The 19166-nt window shown below is 38.5% G+C and overlaps 1 protein-coding gene across 2 annotated transcripts in view; it reads left to right on the top strand.

The window, feature by feature from the left end:
• MCCC2 (methylcrotonyl-CoA carboxylase subunit 2) overlaps nt 1-18857 on the top strand; it is a 44154-nt gene extending 25297 nt beyond the window's left edge. For both annotated transcript variants that reach the window (XM_087715666.1, XM_087715665.1), the window contains 8 exons: nt 1695-1790; nt 5818-5890; nt 7704-7780; nt 10822-10888; nt 11599-11755; nt 12236-12350; nt 12991-13076; nt 18650-18857. In XM_087715666.1, coding sequence (XP_087571792.1) covers nt 1695-1790; nt 5818-5890; nt 7704-7780; nt 10822-10888; nt 11599-11755; nt 12236-12350; nt 12991-13076; nt 18650-18767 — 789 coding nt within the window. In that variant the 3' untranslated portion in view covers nt 18768-18857. The remainder of the gene's footprint in view (nt 1-1694; nt 1791-5817; nt 5891-7703; nt 7781-10821; nt 10889-11598; nt 11756-12235; nt 12351-12990; nt 13077-18649) is intronic.
• Nucleotides 18858-19166: the final 309 nt, after the last annotated feature.

Genomic DNA, 19166 nt, shown 5'->3' with positions numbered 1-19166 from the left:
AATGCAGGGGTGTCCAAACTTGGGAACTTTAAGACTTCTGCACTTCAACTTCAAGCTGGCTGGGGAATTCTGGGAGTTGAAGTCAACAACTCTTAAACGTTCCCAAGTTTGGACACTCCTGCATTAAGGAGATGCCCATACCCAGCCCCCAAATCATATTGCATGCTGGCAGAGACTGCATAACGCACAAGAAGTATTTTTTATTATGTAATTGCAGGCTAAACATGACTAGACCAATACATTTGTCTGGCTGTTCCCTTGGCTTCATTTCTTTGCCTTGTTTCCCAAGGTCATTCCCACATACCATTACAGCTGCTGTGCAAGCCAGAAAAAGCTGTCAACCAAACCAAATGACTTTTTTGAGTTGGGATATGAAGTGCAACTTGCCTTTATAATATACAAGGTGACATGGGAATCAGAGAGAAACCGTGCACTAGTTGATAGGAAGCAAGTAGAAAAGGGTAGTGGTGGAAACAGAAGGGGAAGTAGCAAATGGAAATATGAAAAGTGAAGGAAAGTACAATACAGCTGGTCCTTGTTTATTGACTGCTCATTCAGCAACCATTTGAGGTTACTGTTGTACTGAAAAAGGAGATTTATGACTGATTCTCAAACTTGAAACTATCACATCACCCTGTGATTACCATTTGTGATTTTCACCCCTGGTTTCTGACAGACAAAGTCAGTGGGGAAGTTGGTTAGAAGTCATAAATTATGATTGGGAGATGTCATGCTTAATGACCACAGGTGATTTGCTGAATGATCACAGTTGGAACTGACATGGTAAGTCAGCTAAAGCCACATGATCTTTGTTATACAGCTGCCTTGCTTAGTTATGGAGTGGCCATCACAATTGGTTAGCTAGAGGGTGTGGGAAGGGGCACTCTAGGTCATTCACCACCTTCTTGAAGGATGCATGTGGCCTACAAACTGCACATTTTGCTCTAAGTGTAATGGTTATACCAAGTAGCTCAACTGAATGTTATATTATTTCCAATTCAAATCAATAATCAAGCTTGGCTTATAAACCAGATAATATTCAATGTGAGTCCAAATATTGGAGCCGTGGTGGCTTGTAGATGCTAAATTTTGGCTTCTTGTTTTTTTTTAAATAAATAACAGTAAACACAGATTGAGATCCTGAGATAATGTACATAAAATCTGGTTACATTTTGGGTCATTTTAAAAATTTATAATTGTTAAGTTTTTTAAAAAAATCTGTTTTTGGAACGATTGTGAATTGTGTGATACAAATATGTGCCTAAAAAGATTGCTAACCCCTATTATAGCCTGTTACCTCGATATTCCACTTGTTTCAAACATTATCCCACTTTCCACGCTTGTTTGTTGAGGATGTAATTTTGTGAAGTCGTGTATTCCTTGAATTGTGGGTGGTGATAAAACTCATGGGATAAAGAAAATACATATAATCAAGAACTCCATTTTTATTCCTCTAATTTGGGTCTGATTAAATCAATAACCTTGATTTAAATATATGAATACTGTATTGAAGGTATCTGGAGGAGAACGGCAATCTAAAATTTAGAGTAAATTTAAATTTCATACTGAATGTTGTCAATTTTTTAATCTGGGCTTGTAGAAAAGGAGAACGTGTAGTCAGTGTGCAAAACTGATGTATGCCTGAATTCCCTTGTAATTCTTGTCTTCTTTTTTGGTACTTCCAATTATTTCAGGTAACAGTAGAATCCTCAGAAGAACCTTTGTTTCCTCCAGATGAATTGTATGGCATAGTTGGAGGACAGCTTAAAAGAAATTTTGATGTCAAAGAGGTAAACCTCTCTAAAAATGATTTTAAAAGATTGTGCCTAGGCAAATCCTTGCGCACACATAAGGTTGCATACAGGCAGTGGTGTTCTATCTGGTTTGGGCAAACTGGTGGTAGTGGCGGCGGGAGGCTCCACCCACCCATTTGGACGTCATCACGTCCCATTTTTGATGCTCTGCGCATGTGTGGAAGGTCCTGCGCATGCACGGAGGTGGAGAGTGTGCTCACATTTGTGAACTGGTAGCGAAGGTAAGATGATTTCACCCCTGCATACAGCATATCCATGAGACTGCTTAATGTTCTTTATATGGCAGGCTAATCTCAAGAAAATCATATGAATTATGGAAGTTTGCTTTATTCTTTTTTTGGTCGTTTTGAGAATGTGAGAGCCCAAGATAACATAACATGGTATAAAACTGTTTATTTTAAGTATAGTTTATGAAACAAAGCCAGATTCACACTTGCGGATGAGCAAATTAATCATGCCTTTTGGCAGTTCTTATATTTTACTTCTTTTTAAGCGGTTCTTTTGTCTTAAACATTCATGTCTTGATCTGAAAAGATATGGGTGAAGAGGATACAGTGGCTCAGTGACTAAGGCGCTCAGCTTGTTGATCAGAAAGGTTGGCAGTTCAGCGGTTCGAATCCCTAGCGCTGCATAACAGTGAGTTTCTGTTACTGGTTCCAGCTTCTGCCAACCTAGCAGCTCGAAAGCATGTAAAAATGCAAGTAGAAAAATAGGACCACCTTTGGTGGGAAAGTAACAGCGTTCTATGCGCCTTTGCCATTTACTCATGGCGGCCACATGACCACAGAGATGTTTTTGGACAGCACTGGCTCTTTGGCTTTGAAACGGAGATGAGTACCGCCCCCTAGAGTTGGGAACGACTAGCACATATGTGCGAGGGAATCCTTTAACCTTATCTGTGGGTGAAGTATAAAATCAAACAAGCAATTAGCCAGGAAACAAACATCCACCCTGCTTTATATATCACTTAAACTATCATCAGTAAGCCAAGAAACCTTACTTTCAAACTATGTTCACTGAACCAAAAACAATCCATTAAAATTATGGATTTTAGATTAGTGTAAAATGGAATTCTATTTATGACTGTGTCAGTAGCTAGGTGCTACATCTGACTTTTCTCATTATTGTATTTCTAGCTCAGTTTTTGAATTTAGGAATAACGATGAATAGGATTGGGGACAGAAGTACTGCCATATGTATTCCATCTATCTTTAACAGGCCTCTTCTGCTCCTGCTCTTTTTCAAGAGTCCAAGTTCACAACTCTTTACTACCATTTCTTGTCAAATCTGTTGACACAGTTAATCAAGTCTTGAAGTGGCAGGTAATATGATTAGATACACATTTCAGCTTCAATTTTCCAAAGGCCAAATTAAACAAACCACTGCTTATGGTCACAGAGCAATCTTGACAGAGTGGTCCAAGGTCTTTAGGTGCGCAAACCTAATACTTAGTCATTGATTGTAATTGTAGGCTAGGAATATTGCTATATCTGGGGATAGTAGCAGCTCCAGAATATTAATGTAGTCTTTGCTTGCTTCCAAGGACATAGGTTTTGAGTAATGCTTTTAGGTTACAATGAGTTTTAATTTAATGGATATATGCTATAGTTTATTAGAACAATCAAGAATATTTTTCTCAAAATGATGAGAAGTAAATAAGCTGGCAGATCAACAGCAATAATTGTTTTACTGCAGTCATAATTTTTAGCAAACTCTTTAGCATTCTAGTTCTTTTGAAGCAATTAAATTTTAATGAAAAATAAAATGTTGGATTCATTTTTTAAAAACATTCCTAAGAAACTAAGCTACCATTACTGTTTCTGTAATATTTTAATTTCCTACTACAAGCTTTTTCAGTTTCACAAGAGACTAATCACCTGAATTTTTACAACCATGTTTCATTACAAACGTATATACATTTAATTCATATAATTTCTGTATATATATATCTTTGCAGTTGAAATTGAAATGTGAAAACTATTCTAAGCCAGCAATGTCAAGCATAGGACAGATAAAAAGACAAGGACACTACATGTGCAATAATACAGCAGTTATATCAAAATATTGCAACCAATTTCACTAATTGGAATTAAGAGCCAAGGTGGCGCAGTGGTTAAATACAGCACTGCAGGCTACTGCTAGATCAGCAGGTCAGCGGTTCAAATCTCACCGGCTCAGGGTTGACTCAGCCTTCCATCCTTCCGAGGTGGGTAAAATGAGGACCCAGATTGTTGGGGGCAATATGCTGACTCTCTGTAAACCGCTTAGAGAGGCCTGAAAGGCCTATGAAGCGGTATATAAGTCTACTGCTATTGCTATTGCTATTGCTATATAATTGTATAAATAATATACCAAGATTGAGTCCTTAGTTATCTCATATTGGGCTTTATGTATTGTGCACAATGCCTATGTGGTGTATTTCACCTTTTTTATCAGTAAAAATAAGTTATATTTAACTCATGCATTCCTTAATCATAAATTCATAAATGATGAAAAATTCATTAATCATAATCTCGGGGTGGGTGGGGTGGGTCAGGGGTGGGTTCCTGCCTGCTTTACTGCTGGTTTGCTCATGTGCTATCCGCTCCGAATGCAGGTTGCACGCGCATGCACAGTTCAATTAAAATTGTTCTGCGTATGTGCAGAACTTAAAAACAAGATGGCGCCACTGACTGGAAAACCAGTTCAGGGGCATGGCAGGCCTGGGTCGCTGCCAGTTCCAGTGACCCACGCCACCATACCACTACTGGTTCAGCTGAACCAGTAGGAACCTACCTCTGGTTTGGGTCTGCCTATCGAGATGAGGTGGACCGGTTGCTTTCATGGTGTGGAGAAAATAACTTGGTCCTTAACACCAATAAGACCAAGGAGCTTATAGTAGGTTATAGAAGGAATAGATCAGACATCTAGCCCTTGCTTATCAATGGAGACCGAGTGGAACAAGTGCCAGTTTTAAGTTTCTGGGTATTATCATAAAAGAGGACCTGACCTGGGGCGCTCACATTGCAGTACTGGTCAAAAGAGCCCAGCAGAGATTATACTACCCGAGACTTCTCAGGAAACAACAATTGAATGAAAAACTGCTGGTGACCTTCTACCGCTGCACCGTATTTTAACTTACTGCACCTGTGTATGGTTTGCCAATTGCACAGTGGCAGATAGAACAGCACTCCAGAGGGTTAACATCATTGCCCAGAGGATCATTAGTTGTCCTCTCCCTCCTTTGGAAAAACTTCATAGCTCCTACCGCCTTAAGAAAGTTCAAAACATTCTTAAAGATCTATCTCATCCTGGACACCATTTTTTTGAATTATTACCATCTGGCAGAAGGATAATAAAAACAAGTAAAAATAGGCTGAAAAACAGCTTCTACCCCAGATCAGTAACTATATTGAATTCTACTGTATAGTCAGTGCAATATTAATGCAATATGCAATATGCCAATGTTAGAATTACAACTGATTCCATCTTGATTTGTTAGCCTGACCTGGGAATCACACGATTCAAAGCAAGATCACTTATTTGCATAGTACATTAAACAGATTATAAATAGAGGATTCTGTAATTTTCTAGCTGCAAACTCTTGGGAGAGAACCTGGCCCTATAATCTGAGCCATATGCAATAATATACTCTTGCTAACACCATTGTTTTGTAATTGATGAGTTCATCTGAAAATAAAAATTGTGATTTCTTACAAACTGTTGTAAGATAATTGCATTTTTTCTTAATTTTATAATGACACAGAAATAAAATATTTGTGATATGTAATTATGAGCCAATATGTACTTTGGAAAGGAGCTTGTTTCCATTATTAACCTCATCATCCAGCCCATTTTACTTGTGCTAGTTGGACTGGACATGCACTATATATATATACTGTTTGGAAATGGATACAGTTTAAGAAGTTATGAAAAACATCTCACTTTGCATATTAGGTTGATATTTATTACAACAACATAAGTTGCTAATAATAAATGTAACTCGCTTTTCTTTTTATTTAAGGTCATTGCTAGAATTGTTGATGGAAGCAAATTTGATGAATTTAAGGCCTTATATGGGGATACATTAGTCACAGGTATTATTTTTAAATTAAAAAATGAAACTATTCTACAACATCATGCTTTGATTGAATTTATCTTTTCAATTTTAAAAAAATGTATGCGATTCTATAGAAAATATATTAATTTATTAATTAATGTAGGGATAGATTTACCACTTCAATGTAAGAATTCTAGGCAATATTTTATCTCTAAGTAATAATAAGTTATAGGAGATTACATATTTAACTAACATGTAATGTTATTTAAATATTAGTTAAATATGTAATTTATCATGGTACATTTTAATAATAAATGGTTTCGTGCCAGGAATTTTACACTGATCAATCCTCAAAGGCTTTCGGGAACAATCAAATTTTTACAAATTTTCTGAGAGGGAAGCCCCCATCATAACTGCTTCCTTTGAATCTTGGGATATGACCTCCAGCAGACTCCAGAATTACCCAATTTGGATGAAAAAGTAGTGTCTCAGAGATAGAGGCCCAAAACTTGATAGATAGCAAGCAAAGACTTCAATTGCTTTTGGAAACACACTGTAACCAGTGGTGGGATATAATTTTTTTTAGTACCGGTTCTGTGGGCATGGCTTAGTGGGTGTGGCCAGATTGTCATGTGACTGGGTGGGCGTGGCAACTAAGCAGTCCACTTTGTCAATTTAGCTGTCCATTAAACAATATACAGCAGCCCCCTTTTTTCTTTTTAATAGTGCATGAAGTTTTTGCTCTAGTTTTTTTTTTTTTTACTAAGGCGGAGAGGTTGGCAATGCCTGTGGATTTCTGGGAATTTCTCCTCTGATGTTAGAAGCACCAAAATAACCAAGATGATATAAGGTTTCCTGCTGGAGCAGGGGGTTGGACTAGATGACCTCTAGTCCCTTCCACCCCTGGATTGCTGTGCTGTTTCAAAGTATCCTCTGAAGCTGTGTCTAGTGCCAGGATTTTGTGGTCCTCCTTCTCCTTTTTCTTCTCGGAGACAAAACAGGGCACCCCCCCTCCCACCGTTTTGGGTTTAGCAAGCATTCCTGAAGCCTCCTGGGAGCCAAAAGGGTGGGGCTGGGGGATGGCACCACACACTCCGCCCCCCATTTTGGGTTTAGCAAGCCTCTCTGAAGCCTCCTGGGAGCCAAAATGGGACGCGTGGGGACTCCTGGAAGGGATGGGCCGAGTCAGAGGTGGTGTTTGCCAGTTCTCCAAATCGGTTAAAATTTCCGCTACCGGTTCGCCTGAACCGGTCAGAACCGGCTGAATACCACCGCTAAATGTAACTCTCAAAGAGATATAATGTACTGATGTAATGTACTGTAAAATACACAGGCCACTGCATTTTCAACCAATTTCTGCTTTATCATCAAGGGTAACTGTAAAGCGCTCCAGTGTTCCATTTGCAAGATGACCAGGCATGAGTAACTGACCTCATGCATCCTGTTTGGTGTAATGATACAACTGAAGCTGGGCAGGGCCCTTCTGACCACAGCTGTCACCTAGTTTTCTAGGAAATGCTGTGATTTCAGAAGGCCTTTGAGGCTCCAGGTCTCCTCTCTTCAGAGGAAGCACAACTCAGTTGAGAGTAAAATCAACAGGCTTCTGAAGCAACACCAATATCCTCCCATAGTAAATTTGCTAGTTCTTAAATTGTCACATTTTTAGTTTGTTGCAGCAAAAGCAGTTGCTATGGCTATTGCTATGATAAATATTATAGCTGCAAAACAGTTTGTTTTACTTTTGTGTTCCTTTTTCATTAAGGTCTGGAAACTCTTAAGTTTAAAGCTTTTTCTAGACGGTTGGTAAGAATATGATGTTTTCATGATTTTTTCTTTCTTTCTTCTTTCAGGATTTGCTCGGTTATTTGGCTACCCAGTTGGAATAATTGGAAACAATGGTGTTCTTTTTTCAGAATCAGCAAAGAAGGCAAGTGTGAACACCTGCTATTGAAGCTTCTCCCTATTTTTGTAGCTGAGAATCAAAATGCACACCAGAGACTACAAATCATAGTGGCTGATTTATATTAAATAAGAGCACCTCTGTAGATTTTTCTCCAGGAATCTGCACCAACTTCATGGTGACTGAGTCTATTGCTAGGAGTGGGACTTTCTGAGATCTTGCAGCTAGCTCTAGAAACAACTGTATTGAAAACATGTGCAAAAGATGTGCAAAGTATATCTCCACACTTTTAACACTTAATTGATCCAAAGGTTGTGAATATTATAATGCTGCTCTTTTGTCTATGGATTATGCCGCTGCCAGTTTATTATTGTGTTGTAATTTAGCTTGTGATTCATTAGGCTAGAACTACAGGTAATCCACACTTATCAACCACTTGTTCAGCATCAGTCAAAATTACCCGCTGAAAAATAATCTTACAGCCAATTAAAAATCATTTGTGATTTTTGCAGAGTTCCTCAGTCACATGATAGCTATTATAGTCAGTATGCATTGTTCTATGCCTGACACGTGTTTTTTTTTCTTCCTCCTCCCCTTGTAGAGCAGAGAGATTGAAGAGAAATTTCAAGAGAGTAAGTTGTTTGCTCTTCTATGCATTCAAAACAATGCAATCATGCTGGGAGCCCAGGGCTGGGAGCCACAGGCATGCAAATAGTTTACAGTACTCTTTTGAAATCTCTTTCTCTCCAATCTTTGAAGGAAAGCAAAAAAAAGCACCCTACTCTTTTCCACTACTGGTGCAATCACTTTTATGTGTAGAAGAACAAACTGCTTTCTCTCTTGAAATCTTTCTCTTCACACTGCAGGGGGTGATGAGGAGACAAAGGCAAACAACTTTTGTAGGCAAGTTTTCCTTTGCCTGACACTGTTATTGGTTACCGTGGTTTTCTGCTTTAGCCCGGAGCAGAGAGGTTTGGGATTTGACTTGAAGAGGACTTTGGGTGGATGGTATAAAGCTGGGATGTGCTTTTGGAACCTGACGTATGTTGCCCACTAGGCCCACTTTGGTGCTGTTCTCTGAACATTAACTCCCTCTTTCAGACACAGAGATTGACACTTTGATTATCCAACCATTTACTCCATCCCTCTATTCAGAAGAAGGAGGGCAGAGTTTTGACAGTGCATGCTAGATGACTTTTACAGCTTCTCTCTCTGTCTGTCTCTCTGTCTCTCTGTCTGTCTGTCTGTCTCTCTCTCTCTCTTTCTGTCTCTGTCTCTCTCTGTCTGTCTCTCTGTCTCTGTCTCTCTCTCTCTGTCTCTCTGTCTCTCTCTCTCACACACACACTCTTGCTGAATGCCAGGGACAGTTGTGCGGGAAATATACTTCTGGAAGAGCTGTGTTTGTGATGTTTAGGGAAGTGATTGTGGTATATCTGATAAGTAGATTATTGGAGGTATCTAGGGTTTGTGAGTGGATGAATGGATGCCTTGGCCTAAGAGAAAGAAGTGTGAGGTGAGAGGTCTTGATGGGAGTGGAGATTGATGACAGAAATGCAGGAACTATGGTGGACAAAGAAGATATTGGCAGATCCTGGGAGCAGACTGGAATCTGCCCTCAAAGGCCAGGTTATCAGATATTAGTGTTGAATGACAAGGTGTTCTGCATTAAATCTTGCTGTCTTGGCAGTCGAAAACGGAGCTCAGGAGCCTATTTTCACTGGCAGAGTGATTGGGCCACCACAGCCCGCCTGACAGGAGTGACATTGAGCTGGCCACGCCCACCCAGCACCCTGAGATCAAACACAACCCTGATGTGGCCCTCAATGAAATTGAGTTTGACACCCTTGCCCTAGACCAAACATGTCATGCCATTGAAGACTTAGCCATGTGTCTGGAGGCTGTGCACAACAGTCTCAGTCCTGTTCAAATTCAAGTGGTTATTGTTGTTGGTCTTTCTAGTTGGGTGATATTTCAATTTTGATCTTTGATAGGGTTGCACTTTCCCATAGAATTCTGATGATGAGCATTTGTTTAGATTTATATCTGCTGTTAATATATAGTGAAGTTCAAAAAGATGAAGATGTTTTCATTTTTTTAGAGATAGGATGTAGCCTAATAATTTACTAATTAATCTCTTTCTCTTTGTCATATTGTCTTTCTATCCAATCCAATTTGCAATATATGGGATTCATTGTGGGGCTTAATTTTGAGAACTGTAATGTAGATGATGTAAATTGTGTGCTTTGAACTTCTACAGATGCTGAGCAGTTGTAGGTTGTTATTAAGATTTTCCCAAGATACCTGCTGCAGTTACTTTTTTGTACTTTTTATAACAATGTTACTATTTCTAGGATTAAGTACAGTAGCAAACTGTTACCTCAGTTACTATCACCTGCTATTTTATCACATCATCATGTGCTAAAACCTGCTACAATCTATTTTAGCAGTTATTAGGGAATGAATAATTGCTTCAAGGATCAACTTTATAAGAAAGTAAGTCAATGTTACATAGAAAATGTTTTGTTTTAAATATGACTTCATCGTTTGAAGGATAAAGCCATTTACACTTGAGAAAAGGGACAACAAACAAATTCAAATTCAAGATCCTGGCACATTTCAAAAATGCAATTTCTGTGCTTGCTTCGGCAGCACATATACTAAAATTGGAACAGTGTTGGGTTCCTACTGGTTCCATCCGGTTTGGCCGAACCGGTAATGGTATGGCAGCCTGAGTCACTGGAACCGGCAGCGACCCAGGCCTGACATGCCCCCAAACTGGTTCCCTGATCCCCACTGTCGCCATCTTGTTTTTGAGTTCTGTGCATGCGCAGAACAATTTTAATTGGACTGCACATGCGCGCGCACAAGCGAACTGACAGTAAAGCTGGCCAGAACCCACCCCTGAATTGGAACAATACAAAAATGAAATTTCTTTTTCCCATTTAAAAAAAAATGGTTTTAGAAGTACTGCTTTAGGATCATACAATGGTTTTAGCAGCAGATAGTATCATATTACTGAACAATTATTTTTCAGTAGGCCAACTATCAATTTTTTCTTATCTTTACAGGGCACACATTTTATTCAGCTTTGTTGTCAGAGAAATATTCCCATTATATTTTTACAAAACATCACAGGTAACAAGTGATTATCATAATCTATGGGACTGAACTACAAGGCAGTAAATATTTCAGCAAATAATTATACCTTTTCTTTCAAATAAGTGTACAATAGTAATAAATTAATTCCTGCTCGTCATTTCTAACAACTTTATTTATGAGTTTGGGAATATTGGGGAATATTGTCAGATTGAATCACAGTTGCTGTATTTAGTTATTATGCATTTATAAAGTAGTTTTGAAACGAAGTTTGATTAAATTTCTGTCTAGTTGCCTACAATTTACAATATTACATTTAGCAATAATAAAGTAATTCCCTGAACTAATAATTAAATAATTATGAAACAGGTTGTCGTACCTAAGATGCAAGTCTACTAATCAGGAGACTGAGTTCTGGTTCCACCTTAGGCATGAAGCCAGCTGTTGATTTTAAGCCAGCCATCCTCTCTCAGCCCAACCCAGCTCACTGTGGTTGTGGGGGAAATAGGAGGAGGAAGGGATGTTATGTATGTTTAATTTCTGGAGTTACTTATATGGTAATAAAAGCAGGATAAAAGTTTAGCAAAAAAATAATATCAGCTAAAAGCCTACAAAGCATCAAAAATGTTAGTTGAATCAATTAAAGTAGTAAATGAAGTTTTACAGTCTCACTTGCTTTGTTTTTCTAATGGCAAAACAAGCTATTTGCAAATAGCCTTGATAATGGTCTTAACTCTTTTTTCAATTAGGCTTCATGGTTGGTAAGGATTATGAAGCTGGTGGTATAGCAAAAGATGGAGCCAAGATGGTTACTGCTGTAGCATGTGCCAATGTGCCTAAAATAACAGTCATTATTGGAGGGTCCTATGGTGCTGGAAATTATGGGATGTGTGGAAGAGCATATAGGTAAGTATGCACTTCAGCCATAGTATTATAGATGTTGGGAATGTGTCTATAATATGTGAAAATATTGTTTTTAATCTAGAAGAGAGTATTGTTATGTTGTATGATTTAAAATACCTATGTGAATGAATTATTTAATTCAAGGATGCCACTGGACTGCATATGGCTACTTATGCATATAATTTGTCTGAAGTGGTATATTTGTCTGAAGTGTTGTAGTGTCTCCCTCCTAAGCAGGGGGTTGGACTAGAAAACCTCCAAGGACCCTTCCAACTCTGTTATTCTAGTTTAAATGCTGTAGATTTTACTGAATAAATCCCTTAGTAGTTCCCGTTCCCGGACAGTGAAGGGTTTAGGAAGTGTTTAGTGTTCACATTATGCAGATAACATTCCTTCCTTCTCTGCCCCCTCAGTCATAAAAAGTGAAGGAACAAATTTGTAAACAGCTAAAGAGATTTTTATTCCATCCTTTGTATTTTTCAGTCCAAGATTTCTTTTTATGTGGCCGAATGCTCGGATCTCGGTGATGGGAGGAGAACAAGCTGCAACTGTTTTAGCTACAGTAGCCAAGGACCGAAAAGCAAGGGAAGGGAAGCAGGTAATGTCTGCTACTTTTGATATTTTGAAATACATTAGGAGGGAATGGTCAAAATACCATCACTTCCCTCTATTTTTCTGATTGTATTCATTCAGTGTCATCTCACTGTATGAAATGGGATTCATACTATAGCTTACAATAATACTTCACCTATCACTTGTATTTACAGAGCTTATTAGTACATACAATAGTAAAATTAGGAATACAAAGGAGTCTAAACTATTCCATTAGTGACCGGCTGTCAAATTGGTGTACTTGTGGTTTATAAGCCTAACACTATAAGCAAACTATAATGTTACACTCACGGGGAATCTAACCAAAGAGAAATTTTTATAACCAAGAGGAGCAAGAAAAACAGTTTTTCAGAACATTGCATTCTAAAAAATCGTTATCATTTACATTGTTTAAGAAACTATTTTCATAAAATCTGATACTGATTTCTGTAAGAAAAATGCCACTAACATTAGTGCAGCTTGGAGCACATTTAATAGGAAATTCCCACTCAACTAAACAGAAATCCAAACGTACCCAGCATTATTGATTAGACATTTAATGCATATTATCTCTTAGGACAGGATGTCCAGTGCTCTTGCGGATGAAAATTGCCAGAGTTTCTATTCCTGTTAATTATCTTTTGTAGTTTTCTGAAGAGGAAGAAAAAGCTCTGAAAGAGCCAATAATTCAGAGGTTTGAAGAAGAAGGAAGCCCTTATTATTCTAGTGCACGGTACGTACAGATGAAGGTGACAGCTTGTCTTTATATGTGTAACAATTTAAAGATAATTTTTAAGACTGGCTGGAAAAGGAAGCCAGACAGCCAGCTGGCTGGCCTAAGCCTTCTGAATGTTGGAAAAGCTGGAGAGACGATATTTATCCTATCCATTAGTGAAACTTTGGTTAAGATTGTTCTTGTAACTAAACATAATGGAATGTGGGAAAAACCTTGGGAGATGTGAGAAAGAGGTACTGCCAAGGTAACAGTCAGATAAGAGATATCACGACAGGGCAAGAAGCTTAGAAGAGACCCTCCCTAGTTTCTTGGGTAGGGAAGGAGTAGGGGGAAACATGCTTTCAGACTTGGAAGTTTCTGTCAATCTAGCATTACAATAAAGAATAATTAGTTTCATCTGCTTGCTCAGCAGGGTCAGGCTGTTGCTAGGAGTTTATGGCCTAGCAGTTGCAGGTCCTGGCTATGGTGAAAATCAGTGGTGGGATTCAATTTTTTTTACTACCAGTTCTGTGGGTGTGCCTTGGTGGGCATGGCATGGCTTGGTGGTGTGGCAGGGGAAGGTTACTGCAAAATCTCCATCCCGCCCCACTCCAGGGGAAGGATGCTTCAAAATCTCCATTCCCACCCCACTCCAGGGAAAGATTACTGCAAAATCCCCATTTCCTCCCGATCAGCTGGCACTTGGGAGACAGAGAATAGATGGGGGGTAGGGCCAGTCAGAGGTGTTATTTTCTGGTTCTCCAAACTCCTCTGGTTCTCCAAAATTTCCCCTACCAGTTCTCCAGAACTGGTCAGAACCTGATGAATATCACCTCTGGTGAAAATGCTCTGAATCGGAGAGCATAGGGCTTTCTAAGCATGTTCCTTTATCAACTGTTACATGCCCATGCTCATTGGTTTTTATATCTGTCTGTTTCTTTCTCTAAAGATAATATCTCTCCAAATTGTGCTAGGGGTACATGGAGTGTTGTTAATAGGAGTATACTAAGTATTTGTTCTGTATGCTTTCTGAATGTGATTTCCTTTCACACATATGAATATCTCTGTCACCCCTGTTGCTCATGTTAAGTAACAGTGAATTCTGTGCTTTAATTCCTTTTCTGTAAACTTGTTCTGTTGCTCACTCTATTAGTGGACCTAAAAATAAGGATTCTACTAACTTGGTCAAAAAGGAACGCTCCCAAGTGAATCATGGGAGAGTTATTTATTTTTTAATACTGAAGTGCCAAGTACGTGCATGCAGTATTTAGGTATTTTAGTTCTCATTATTAACTATTTATAAAGCAAGTTTCATATGGGAAATAGGTTGTAATGTTGTATACAGTTATAAATAATCCATTTTCCCATTTTAAAGATGAGACATTGAAGCTAAAGAATAGTCATTCTCCTCTGTACCTATCAGAGAAAGTATTAAAAATGATCTTCGGGAATTGAATAACCTCTCGCATTTGTTTTCCATGATTTTTTAGAAAGACGTGTGCTTGATATATTTCATAAGGCAACTAATATTTCTCTTAAAACAAGTAAAATAAAATGTATATTTATGGTAATTTAATTTAAAACACTTTTACTAACAGCAGTAAACCCATATATATTTTAAGAACTTCAAAAAGTTATTTGAAACTTTTCACATAACAATCAAGCTTCCCTACTAAAGCAGAATGACATGTTTTATCAATGCTGACAGATTACCACGGGCAACTATGGCTTGCTAATATGAGTGTCAATTTAAATGCAATACTCACATGATTACTTTTTGTGTGTGAATCAGGATTGACAACTGACAACTGCCTGGCCTAATAGTCTTGGCAAGATTTTGGACAGAGAAGAAAAAAATCAAATTCATAAATGATACAGCTGCATAAAATTCTTATAAATCCAAAGCATTATCATGATTGATGTCAATAAGAAGCCAATTTATATTCAGGCCGACCCATCTTCAACAAAAAAGTAGAACAGGCTCAGATCTAACATTAAATCAGTATGAAACCATGGATTATGAAGCATAGTTATATTAGGAGGCTATATCCTGCTAATCTGGCTAATATATTATGGCGCTAGAAACTGGAAGACCATAAATTCTAGTCCCACCTTAGGCCTGAAGCCAGTCAAGTGACTGTTTCCAGCCAGTCACTCTTTCTCAGTTCTAGGAAGAAGCCAATGGCAAACCACCAATCTTGTAAAAGACTTGTCCCATGTTATTATCAGGAGTCAAGAATGATTAATGATAATACTCCCACAAAATACAAGATTGAAATAAATCCTTGTACAAGTATTTTTATATGTATTTACAATGTGCCTGAACTTTTATAATTTAGATCAGGGTGAAATCCTCCCGGTTCGGCCTGGTTTGGATGAACCAGCAGGAACAGTTGGCATCAGTTCTCCAAATCGGTAGCAAAAATCCCTGGTGGTCCCGCCCCCGCTTGCCTGGTCACCCTGTCCCTACTCACCTCTTCCGGTCGCTTGACCCGCCCACCCAATCTGAACGTTTCTCCCTCTGTTCACAGCAGAGCTGCTGCAGCCTGTCCGTTTAAGATAGTCCCTGGGAGGGAGGAGCTGGGGGAGGGACACCATAAAGGGAGCAGCAGCTCTGCTGTGGAGGGAAAAAAATTCGGCTTGTCTCTGCCACAGAATTCAATCTAAAAATGCAGCAGAGACAATCCAAAAATTTCTCCCTCCGTTCACAGCAGAGCTGCTGCAGCCTGTCCCTTTAAGGTACTTTGACCCCTGGGAGGGAGGGGGCCAGGGGGAACCATAAAGGGAGCAGCAGCTCTGCTGTGAATGGATTCATATACACATTTTTCCTACTGGTTTCTGTGGGCGTGGCTTGGTGGTGGGGCATGTGACTGTGTGGGCATGGCCATGAGTGACATCGAGTTGGTCATGCCCACTCAGTCACAGGACCCGACCATTGAGCCATGCCCACAGAACCGGTAATATAAAATTTTGAATTTCACCACTGATTTAGATGTACCTTTTTTAGCAATAGAAACTTTTATGCTTTTTATTTTGAAAAAAAAAATCCACATAAATTATATTTCATTTTATATATATGACATTTGCTCTGTTCCTGCATTTCCTCATCAAATGTGTCAGGCTAGAAACTTTCATATGCAGAGGTCTTAATTATCTGGTGTCATTAGTCAGACTTTTTTTAATGAGCTAGATTAATCTGCTTAGAGAATTCTAAAAGGAGTTCAATCAGTTTACCTTGTAACAAATGTCATGAGCCATTTTCTCCTGAGTTTTTGTTGCTTTTCTTTGCAGAAGTTGTGTTATGAATTTTTTACAAGGAGACATATGATTCATATTCTCACCATAGAACTTGATAGGTTGTTCAATAATTAATGCTGTGTCCCACTACTGAAGACGAGCTTTTACTAAACAAAGAGAAAGCTAAAATGACTTGGAGAAAGCAATCTTTATTTTACAATGAAAAATCTTTCAAGTGATCAATAAAATCTCCACTTCCCTTAATGAAATTGTCTTTTGCGGCTTTAAAGGTTGGAAACTTTTCCCCCCTCAGCATGATACAGTATTTACAGTATATTTATATTCCATCTTTCCATACAAGCAGGCCTGTCAGGGTAGTTAAATAATACAGTAAAAGCAGCAGCAACAGTAAATTAAAATCGATGCAGTTTAGAATAATTGAAATGCCTATACAGCCATGAAAATTGAAATCATTCTTACAATAGTTTAAAAGGCCCTGGTTGAAAAGCTTTATCAATATGATTTTAAAGGAGGAAAGGGGAGAAAAATGTAATTTTCAAAATAATGTGTTCTCTAGTTGGCTGACAGAAGGAAGACCTTCTCTACCTGGTTAATTTACCTCTGAAAGTACGCCCATCATTAAAGTATCCTATTTTGCTGATCTTAGTAGAGATTTGTACTGGGATAATGATGCATTTAATAAAGCATTTCCAGTTTTCATTTAAGTTTCCAATCTTGGTTTATCCTATAGAAAAAAATGTTGCTAGGCTGGATTTTGATTGGAAAAGATTTCAGGTCTTGTCAATACTCACAGTTGAAATAATATGAACCCACCTGTTCTGTGCCAAGCCTCTAATTTATACTGATGCCGGCTTGGCTGTCTACCACGACTAAGGAGGGAGATAAGTAACCCCTTGGCTAGGAGCTCAGAAAATTATCTCCAGGAAAACAAGGCCTGAAGTCACGGAATTCTGCAAACTTTCACTACACCTGGATTAGCAAACTGTTGTTTCCTGCAAAATTTCCCTCCTGTCGTCTCACCTATAAGCTCTCTGAAAGGGGCCAATCAGTAGCCACCTGTTTCCTATTTCCTTCTATGAGCCTTTTTCCAAAGCTGCTCCCTCCTCTTCTCAGCCATACGCATACGCACATCAGGGACAGCCTCCCTCTGTTCCTCTTCACTGCTCCCTGACTCAGATGCCATCTGGTGGCCAAGAGGCCTCCCTAGTGTCTGCTGTGACTCTGAACATCCCCCAGAGTCTTCCTCAGCCTCCAGGGCAGTCCCATAGTGTTCATCGCTGTCAGAGTACACCAACAGCTCAGCTGGTCGCTGTTGGGCCACAACACCCCTGACATTAATGTTATCCTGTTTTCTGCCCAATCCAGGCAAAACCAAACAATGATGAGCATCTCCAAACTTAAAACTATCTTCAAACTATTCCTTTCCAGACAATGATATCACTTGCTCATCCAATCACACAAAAAATGCCATGCTCTCAAGCTATTTATTTGATTTTTTACAGGTTATTTTTTAATGCAGTCAAAGGTTGTACATTCCAATAATTATCAGCAGCCTTTGGCTTTAAAGTACTATTTGTTTGACATTGTACTAAATCTCAAACAATGTACTCATAAAGAAACATTCACCCCTTTTCACCTAGCTTCAATTTAACTACATTTATTCCAATTGAAGTAGCCCATCTATCTGAAAACACAGGCAGTGAATCTTCAGGGTTTTTTTCCTGTAACATATGAATCAGTTATTAACTGTGATGTGTTTCCAGTATATGTCACTGCAAAAGACTAAAAGATAAATGCAGAAGAGCTCTGCTGAAGTAATAGGAAAAGGGGGAGTGGGTTACATACATTTTTAATTTTCATCATATGCAATTCTATTTGTATACAAATAAAGCTCAGTTGAAAAGTGTATGTGTGTGTGTGTGTGTGTGTTCCAGCATAACTCTGGGACGCCTCGAGCAATTTGGTACACAGATTACTTACCCTCTGGAAACAAATACTGTGGGGCTAAGACACCCCTTAACACCCCTTGGGGTGTGTGTTCTGTTAAGAACCTGTTGTGCCTTAAAATGGCTTCTACCGTACTTCCTTAAAATGGCTTCTACTGTACAGTGCTGTGGAGTTGCCATGGTAATGGTTTCACAGTACCCCATAAGGCGACTTCCTCTGGTAAGGGAGAAAATCCAACATTAGAAATTGTAGTGACATTCATGGAAGGAGGGTTGGGATAAATAAATACCCAGGCAGTGCCGGGTTATCAGCTAGTTTGCTATAAAATCAGAATGTGGTTATGGTATTATTCCTCTAACTATTTGGTTTTGTGATTTATGTTTCAGATTGTGGGATGATGGAATCATTGATCCAGCTGATACAAGACTTGTTTTGGGCCTTGGCCTCAGTGCTGCATTTAATGCACCCAGCAAGAAGACAGATTATGGCATATTCAGAATGTGATATGAAAGGTTTACCAGTTGTACTTTAAATAAAATCAAATGGCCTAACTCAATAAATAATCAAGTAACAAAATAAAGATTTGTACAGTAATGCAGTTGGGTTTAATTTTCATGGATCTTAAAAATAATTATTTTATTAAATCAAGCTCTAATCCAGTTAAACAGATACAGCTCGTATTTTTGATCCATTCAATCTAGAAAATCAGATCCATCAATTCATATTAAATGTATTATATCAATAGAACAAAAAACAAAAACATGTCTTTTGAAGGAGGGAAGGAAGTTTTTGTTTTTGGTCCAAGTAGAGAAAGGAAGAAAATAAAATACAACAAACAATAGTAAATATTCTTTAAACAGTTTTAGTTTCTTTCTACATAAATCATATTGTAGAGCATTTTTC

Source organism: Thamnophis sirtalis, unplaced genomic scaffold (assembly GCF_051295495.1).
Source record: "Thamnophis sirtalis isolate CommonGarterSnake01/CBP01778 unplaced genomic scaffold, rThaSir2_p1.2 scaffold_5, whole genome shotgun sequence".
NCBI classification, from domain to species: Eukaryota; Metazoa; Chordata; class Lepidosauria; order Squamata; family Natricidae; genus Thamnophis; species Thamnophis sirtalis.
Note: the sequence above shows the minus strand (reverse complement) of the source record. Positions and strands in the feature narration are given on the sequence as shown.